The sequence below is a fragment of the Nycticebus coucang genome, chromosome 6 (assembly GCF_027406575.1).
Source record: "Nycticebus coucang isolate mNycCou1 chromosome 6, mNycCou1.pri, whole genome shotgun sequence".
Taxonomy (NCBI): domain Eukaryota; kingdom Metazoa; phylum Chordata; class Mammalia; order Primates; family Lorisidae; genus Nycticebus; species Nycticebus coucang.
Window position 1 is genome coordinate 33,293,601 of NC_069785.1, and position 9,122 is coordinate 33,302,722.

Sequence of the window (9,122 nt, forward strand, 5' to 3'; positions counted from 1 at the left end):
GGGCAGATGGATTCTCATCCTTTTGATTATTTCAAGTTGACATCACAATCACAACTTGTCGCCAGCTTAGCACATAAACTTTTACATCCTTCATCACGCACATAAACATACTGTATACATTAGGCACATACACAAAATGTACCTTAAACCCTGTGCTCAGCATGAATCACATCCAAGTATAATCAATATTACATATACCAATCACATAATACATACTCTGCACACAAACACATATAAATGTGATACACATTGGAATAATATAATTTATTTAGGGAAGGGAAGATCATTCAGCTTGGGTAGATAAAAGGAGAGTCAATATCTTCTTGGGGTAGCCATATGACTGAATATGACTGAATCCTGAAAAAACGTAGGCATAAATTAGGTAAATGTAGACAGAAGTGAAAACACCCTTACAAATCGATGAAAGGGTGCAAGGCAAGAACTAGAGTAAGGGCCCCAGAATTCTGAGAAGGAGCAGGCTTAACTAAAATAATGGTAATAATTAGCCCTTATCCCCTCATTTGCTTGATAATAATATTCCCTCTGTTTGCTTCTGTATCCTGCAGTCATGCAAAGTTGTCCTTATAAGAACATTACCTGTTTGGAAGCTAAAGGTTGTTTTTGAGGTATCTTCCAGGTCCACCCAGACCAAGGAACTCACTCAACTGGTCTTAGAAAGTCCACCCGAGGTCCTGCATTCCAGTCCCTGGCCCACCCAGGTGGCATCCCATACCAAAGGACTGATGGCTCCACCCTGAAACGACCCAGTTAACAATCCCCGGTTGTCTAATCTTTTGCCTACCAAATTGTCTTTAAAAACCCTGCCCCCTTAATTCTTAGAAAGGTGGATTTGAGAAATTACTCCCATCTTTCTGCTTAGCACTTTGTAGAATAAAGTCTTTATCTGAACCCTGTTGTCTCTGGATATTGGCTTACTCTTGAGCAGCAGACAGATGAACCTGGCTGGGCGGGAATAGAAGTATACTCCAGACAGAAAAACAACCTAGGCAAAGTTATGGTGTCAAGAAACCATGTGATACATAATTCTAAATAGTTGGAAAATACGGACACATAAATGCAGAGTGGCAGGGGCTACTGATGTAGTCTGGGGAAGTACCGAGTACACTACCATGGCCTATGGCTGTGGATAGACCTTCTAGTCGCTGATAGGCTCCACCATCTTCAGGTCCTCTATGCTATCAACATGACCATCTGTACCACAGTGGAATTCAACATAGTCGAAGCTCCTGCTCTCTGTGTAGCCATTGTTGTCATTCTCCTGGTGGCACCTGAGTACTTTGAGGGCATTCTGGAGCCAAACATATGTATTTCTGTAGCGATCCCTCCAGTTGCCATTAATGCATATACCTCCAATTTTGTACTCTGAGACATAGATGAACACGTGAGAGCTCTTGTCTTTTAGAGCTTCTTGTTCCCTCATGAGGACATTGCATTTGTACTCATTAAATTCTCGACTTGGACTTAAGTGGTGCTGTTTCATGAATTCTCGCCAGGAAACATCTTTTCTGTATACAAGCAGCCTGCATAGGATGCAAAGCAGGGTCAAGACAATGACCCAGATCTTTAGGGAGGATGCCATCTCAGTCACCAGAACCACCTGCATGTCCACAGGGAAGAGAGAAAATACATTTATCCAAACTCTTCTCAGAAAGCTGAGCTCTACCTTAAAATTTCTTTCTCTGCCAATGCAGAGACATGGGCACAATTTTATTACTTGGGTCCCAGACTAAAGGATGATAACTCTGATTAGATAATAAAGTTCCTGAGAACTTAAAAATATGTTTCTGTGAGGTAGGCTGAAGCCATGGCACTCTAGCATGGGAAACCTGGTGAGTGAGACTCTATCTCAAAGAAAGTCTCCCCTTTAAACCAAACCTCTGTCTTCATTCACTGTGAGGATTATACCTGGCCCTACGGAACCTCCAGTCACAACTCTGAGTATCCGTGTCCTCAAATAGGCTTAATAATAGCTCCCTCTCAGACCTGTGAGAGTCTAATGACATACATGCCTGTGAGAACACTTCTAAAGATACCAAATTTCTACAATAAACACAGAACAAGGAGTAGGCACCTTCTCATTGATGGAGGCCTGTCTTGGTCACAAAGGCCTAACCAGAGTGAAAAGACCAGGCTTCAGGCTGCTTTAATGTATTATACCTGGGAAGGGAGGGAGAGGCAAAGAAAAGGCCATATTTAGGGTTAATTTTCCATTCTTTATATCTAAAAGTTTAATCCACCTCGTTCTAGTGTTCCTAAGCCTTTCCCGCAGGTATCCTCAGCATGAGCCCCTCTTACCCTGTTTAATTCAGCATGTGAGTCGCTCGTTGTAGGGGAAATCAGTATGTAGATCTGAAAAGCAGCATCTGCCTCCCCTTCCTTTTCTTGCAGCAGTGGAGAAAGGAATCACAGTGGGAGGCACAGTGCTCCAGTTGGTTGGTATGAACCTGTTCCTGTATCTTCTCATCTAGAACACTTGAATTCACTCAAATAATAGCCTCAAGCAAAAGTCACAAACATCAAAGACTGACTTCTGGCCACAAAGAAATTTCAAAGCCCTCATGTGTGGTAACCCCAGAAAGGGCTTATCTGGAGCTACCAGGAGACAAGCAGAGATCTGGCTCTTAAACTCATTTTCTGAAAAACTTCTGGGGCACTCTCTGGATGGCTAGGCTATGTTCCATAGGAACTTCTGGGAGGAAAGCCACCTTTAAAGTTGTGAACTGGGACCTTTGGTGACAGGCAAAAGAGTAGGTAGTGAAACTGGTGGCCAGCCAGCCATTACTGATCAGGTAACTGGCATCTGAAATTTCTTTAGATGGTTATTAATTGTAACCTTTAGCTCTTTGCTTACACTGTGCTGATTACTCTTAAAATGTCACGTAGCCTAACTATAGTTTTCTAAATGTTTCCACAGAAAACATCTCACTTTGACATAAAGATCAGAAGATACTGGCTAAGTTGTTTTTTGGGAATTCAATGCTCAGTGCAGACCTCCACCCAAACTGGTTGCAATCATTGACCCTTCGAGTTGTGAGAGTATCTGATATGTGACCTTTTGAATTCACAGCTTGAATTTCCACTGGATGTTTCATACCAAGGGCCCCATTGGTACATGTGACCTATACCGGTTCAGTGACACTGGTTCAGATCAAATACATATTGATCTATATATTTTTGAGGCATCAATATTTTGTGGCATATTATAGGACATCATTTTTTGAAACCGCTTAATAAGTCTACTTCCTAGAGCTATTTCTGCCAGCTTCTGTAACAAAAGCTTCTTGGGTAGTGACTAGTCAAAGGTGCAATTTATGGATACAGCAAGATACTTGAATGTGTTTGCTATCAACACCATCAAGGGCTGCTCCTAGCTAAGCCACATTGCTTGAGTTTCTCACTGGGCCACCTCATTATTAAAATGTCAGGATGTTCTGTTTGTATCCAGGACTTACTTTTAAATCTCAGCTCATGTTAAGCAATCCTTGAAGAATAGAGTTTCATGTGCTGATAGATGGGATGGGAGTGTGGTCTCAGAGCACATTCTGAGCATCTGTTCACTCATACTCACTAGTTCTTTGGGTGACAGGGGAGAGGAAAAAGGAAAGATTTCTAGGCATCTGGATGTGGATGACTTGAGAGGTGGTTCTGACGAAAAGTAAGTTGGCTACCATATGCTTATACATCCAGAGCTCTTTCTAGCAAGTTTGTATTATCTACTGAAGGCTTAAATTTGAGTAGTGATCCAATGAATTTACAGAGAAGTGGGAGGGAGAAGTCACAATGAGCCGATTGTGAAGAAGAATGGGATCTATATATTTTAAAGACATCAATATTTTGTGGTATATAATAGGACATCAGTGAGTGATTTTGAGAATTTTAAGAAGCAACGCAGGTGAAAGTAATTTTTAAACAGTAAAGTGTTCTGCTAATAACAATTGTTGAGAATATTATTTTAGCATGTTTTACCTTAGCCATTTCCAATGTCACCTAATCTAGTGTTTCTCAGAAAAGTAATATTTCACTTTTAATGTGGAAAAGAATTTATTGTGAACTTTTAGCATACATCCATGAACCTACTATGATCTAAACCAAAAATCCTAAGCCTTTTAGATATAAAGCCATTTAGGAAGCAACTGAAATTACATTGTGCAGAATAGTATCCTCTTATATCTGCAGAAATTGGCAACTACCAAAGCAGCCCAGAAAGTAAGTTAACCATCATTTTTTGAAATTGCTTATTAAGTCTACTTCCTAGAGCTCTTTCTGCCAGCTTCTGTAACAAAAGCTTCTTGGGTAGTGACTTCTGATTTGAGTCCTTAAAGAGATATTACTCTTTGAATATAAATTTTATTTTATTTATTTACTTATTTATTTTTGAGGCGGAGTCTCAAGCTGTTGCCCTGGGTAGAGTGCTGTGGCGTCACAGCTCACAGCAACCTGAAACTCTTGGGCTTAAGTGATTCTCTTGCCTCAGTCTCCCAAGTAGCTGGGACTACAGGTGCCCACCACAATGCCCAGCTTTTTTTTTTTTTGTAGTTGTGATTGTTGTTTAGCAAGCCTGGGCTGGGTTCAAATCCTCCAGCCCCCATGTATGTGGCTGGCACCCTAACCACTGAACAGGCACTGAGCCATCACTTTAAGGCTTTTTAAGTAAATTCTCAAAAGCAGTTTGATCTGTGGGTCTGATTTGCATTTCCTTTCTGTCCGCTTAGCTCTTTTCAGATGTTGTAAAAACAGAACCTTTGTGTGTGCCTGATAGCAAGAGAGCTCATATGATTAATCTTAGCTGTTACTGAGATACTGTGGGTTAGAAAATTTTTCTGTTATTTTGTTATCAAGGCCATCCTTTCAACAATGTTTCAGGGTGCCTTAACCTGAGATTCATCTGCTTTGGAGGGCCCCATCAAGGAATTCATAGGATCCATGAACTGATGTGTTGAAAAAATTACATCTTTATTTTCATTAATCCACTACTGAAATTAAGCAATTCCTTCACTTTTAAATGTAGAAAAATAGAAATCACAGATATTTTTATATCAGTTTATGGTCATTGCAAATATCTTAAAATGTTATTCTACATTGATTGTTACTTCAAAATTATGGTAGTAATTAGACCCAAATTCAGATCTTGTTCTTTGATTCATTAATAAACATGTATATTACTAAATCGCAAACTTTAAATGTTTGAAACTTGATTTCCTGTGTAATCCAATATATCCTACCTCCCCAAACTCCCCCCAACCCTTAAAAGAGTCAGTGCCCCCATCCAGCAGGAAGCACAAAATTATTGTTTTGTGCATTTCATAATATTTTTCTGAGAACAATTATTATTGTTCTTATAGGGGCCAAGGCCCTTGGCCTCCTACAGATTCATTAAAAATCTGACATAAAGCATATTGACTAATCAGAGCAAAGCCTACAAAAATTTTTTTTAACATGAATGCACAGGAATCTTTAGGATAAAAATTTTCCATACGCAATCCTTTCTCTTACAAAAAAAATATTTTTTCTTTTTAACTTTTCTTTTCCAAAAATATATTTTCTTTTCTTTACTTCTTCTTCTTTTTTTTTTTTTTTTGAGACAGAGTGTCACTATGTTGCCTTCAGTAGAGTGCTGTGGTGTCACATCTTACAGTGACCTCAAATACTTGGGCTGAAGTGATTCTCTTGCCTCAGCCTCCCAAGTAGCTGGGACCACCTGCCACAACACCTGGCCATTTTTTGTTGCAGTTGTCATTGCTGGCCTGGGCCTTGGTGTATGGGGGCAGTGCCCTAACCCACTGTGCTGCAGGAGCCAAGCTTTAAGTTATTTTCTTATTGACCATTTTTATAGCCTATGAATATTAGATGTTCATCTAAGAAAGAACTCTAAACATATGGCTATTTTTGCTGATAACTCAGAAGATTCCACTGTTTTTATTATACCAAAAATATTAAATTAGTCTTATTTATCAAAAGTCACACAAAAATTATTTTGTTTCTTGCTGGGTTTATAGTTTTATAACCTTTGTGTCAAACCCTGAAATTTTAAAATGTCTAGCAGAGACAAATATAAAGCCAACCAGTACCCCAGGCAAAAGTGCATTTGAAGATAACAATTTTGAAGATATTTTTATTTTTAATTTACCACTAATATTTTTAAACCTACTTATTTATAAATATTAATAAATTCAAGGGAACTTAAAAAACAGGTCTATTTATTTAGTTTATGAATGCTCAATTATTAGCCAATTTTGTACAATACATGTACATACATAAAGCACATCTTTTTTTTTTTTTTTTTGAGACAGAGTCTCACTTTGTCACCCTTGGTACAGTGCTTTATGTATTCATAGCTCACAGCAACCTCAAACTTTTGGGCTCAAGTGATTCTCTTGCCTCATCCTCCCAAGTAGCTGGCACTACAGGCACCTGCCTATTTTTGAGAGACGAGGTTTCACTCTGGCTCAGGCTGGTCTTGAACCTGTAAGCTTGGCCTACCATGTGCTAGGATTACAGGCATGAGCCACTGCACCAAGCCCTCCCTTTACTTCTTTTAATACTTCGTGTCTCCCTGGGTGTGCTCCTCATACATTTCCAATGAAATGTAATCCATTTCATTCAGAACACAGTTCCTAGCTTTATGCAACAACACATCACTCAAGTCCTTCTTCTGAAAAAGGCTTGCTTAAGACAATAACAAGACCTTCCTAGTCCCCCAAACTCCCCCCAAACCCCTAAAAGAGTCAGTGCCCCCATCCAGCAGGAAGCAGTTTTGAGAAATTTCTGTGTCCCCATTCCTTAAAATAAAAAATGGAGAGTGGTGAGAATGGAATTCTCATAACCTTGACAGGAGGGCAGCCATTTTATAAAATCAGGTTAGAAACCAGGAATCTCCTCCCCCAGATTCTTGGAGTACTTCAAGTCCAGAGTTACTGGAAACATGTTACCCATATCCTGGCCAATAATCTCAAGAATACGCCCATTAATCCTGACACACAGAAGAGAAGAGCCCCAGGCAGTAATCTGGGCTCACTGCCCCATACCAGCGAAAAAGCTTTTTACAATTGTGTGGGAGCTGAGCTGTCTCCATTCTCCTTTTCCCACATATTAAAGTCTTTCCTTGTCCCTGGACAGTCCTCCCTCCCTTCTTTTTTTTTTTTCCTTTTTTTTTGTGGTTTTTGGCTGGGGCTGGGTTTGAACCTGCCACCTCCGGCATATGGGACCGGCGCCCTACTCCTTGAGCCAAAGGCACCGCCCCTCCCTCCCTTCTTATGACCCTCACCCTGGTTCTATGCCAGAACCTCTCACTTCATTCCTTCATTAGTCAGCAACCTCACAAATAGAACTTAAAGAACCCAGTGAAAATGTTCAACTATCCTTTTTAGATTCAATCAGGAATTTTAGGAGTTCTTCAACAGAACCGATGCAAACTACATACAAGTCTTGGCTACATTATAATTAAATTGAGAGTAAATACGTTAGGTAGTTAGTTAGGAATCTGGCTCTCCTGGGGAAGGAGGACAAAGACAGGGTTCCCAGGCCTCCATCTTGGTGTCTCCCACCTTAATTTTGTCCCAAGTGTTTGCTCACACCTGGGGAGGAGGGAGCACCCTACCAATCTACCAATCAGAACTTAGCATCCCAACTGCAAAAGGATGTAGAAGACTCTACCTTAGCAATAGGTATAATAGAGTCTTAAAGGTGACCTAGAACAGCCTAAAGTCTAATTATCATGTCATTAGCTTACATCTATATTGTAACTCACACCCCCAATGGGCTCTCAGAGAGGCTCTTGGGAGGTCTGCATGCACCATAAGATTCTGGTTCCAAGGCTACCTCTGAACCATGAGGTGTAGGCCTGACTGAGGTGGTATAAAAGAGAACCACAGCCATAATCTTTGCCCTTTTGCTCTTTTCTTGTCATGACAATGGGGGCCCATTTAGTCTCTATGGTAAATGTGTCTTGCTTTGTAAACTTTTTTACTCTATAAACCTATCTTTCTCTTCCTCAATAAACTTTGTTTTACATTTGCCTTACTTTGCTGGTGTCTGGTCATTTTTTGACTAAGAGTGCTCCAAGAACCAAGAACCCAGGCAGCTGCTTGAAACCCTGGCATTTTAGGACACAGGCTGCTGCCTTCAAACCCAACGAAAAGGGTGACCATTAAAGAGGGACAGTAATATAGGGCCTCGGGCACGATTGAGAGATAAAAAGTTCAGTAGAATATGGGCATAGAGATAGGAATTAAAGGTAAATTCTACCACAAGTGAGAAGTACCCAGCATGGATTACAAATTGCTTCTCTATGTTCTAACTCTACATACAACACTTCTGACACCAGGTGTGTATGTTTTGTTCGTAGCAAACAATTCTCCCACTCTCTAAACACCAGCTAAGTGACCTACCATTTAATTAAATTCTGACTCTATCTACTTGGAGTTAGCATTAGATCCCACAAAATAAGAGATCAGGCCCACAAGACTGCCCCTAGTTTAGATGCCAATGCTACCCACTTTCTGGAGGTCATGGTAGGGCTGAAAGTTCTAGCTCTCTTTCTGTTGATCAGCCTTATGTGGAGGCCATTTGGAGGCCTCACCCTAAGTCACCTCATTAGCAAAATCTCTAGTGTAATAAAAAAGAGTTGTTTTGAATAAAAAAAGATACTTCTATCACTCAAGAAATTTTAGGAGTTATGTAACAGAACCAATGCAAAGCCCAAATATATTTCAAATTATACTACAGTCACCAACTCCCATGGCTGGTGCCAAGAAAATTATCTTTCCTCTGTACTCTAAATATATTAATACATGTAGAGACATGCTGTGAGGAAGAAAATGTTCCCTCTACCAATTTAGGTTCAGTGGCCAGGAACCTGTGAATTAACAACAGACAGGTTAACAGGAGAAAAGAAAAGTTTTGTTGATAATTTGTAGAAACATTCAGATGAAGAGGCTTCATGAACAGCTCAAGACAGGGATTTATTGCCAATTTAATAGGGGAGAGGGAGGAGGAAGCATCTACAAGAAAACAAATGGACTTTGGGGAAGACGAATGGAAGGTTTGGATAAAGTTTACTTACACAATATTCTTGGAATATTGGAATGATCTTCTCCCTTGGA

At 40.0% G+C, this 9,122-nt stretch overlaps 1 protein-coding gene across 3 annotated transcripts; it reads right to left on the reverse strand.

Moving 5' to 3' along the window:
* Positions 1–258: 258 nt before the first annotated feature.
* Positions 259–4,547, reverse strand: EDDM3B (epididymal protein 3B). Of its 3 annotated transcripts, none has more exons than XM_053594304.1 (2): positions 2,317–4,547; positions 259–1,618 (listed from the first exon to the last, which is right to left on the reverse strand). In XM_053594304.1, the coding sequence occupies exon 2, from the start codon at positions 1,598–1,600 to the stop codon at positions 1,157–1,159; it is 444 nt and encodes a 147-aa protein (XP_053450279.1). In that variant the 5' UTR covers positions 1,601–1,618; positions 2,317–4,547; the 3' UTR covers positions 259–1,156. The 3 variants fall into 3 exon arrangements, with proteins under 3 accessions (XP_053450279.1, XP_053450278.1, XP_053450277.1); XM_053594303.1 differs by having other exon boundaries at positions 2,093–4,547; XM_053594302.1 differs by having other exon boundaries at positions 259–4,546.
* Between the last annotated feature and the right edge of the window lie 4,575 nt (positions 4,548–9,122).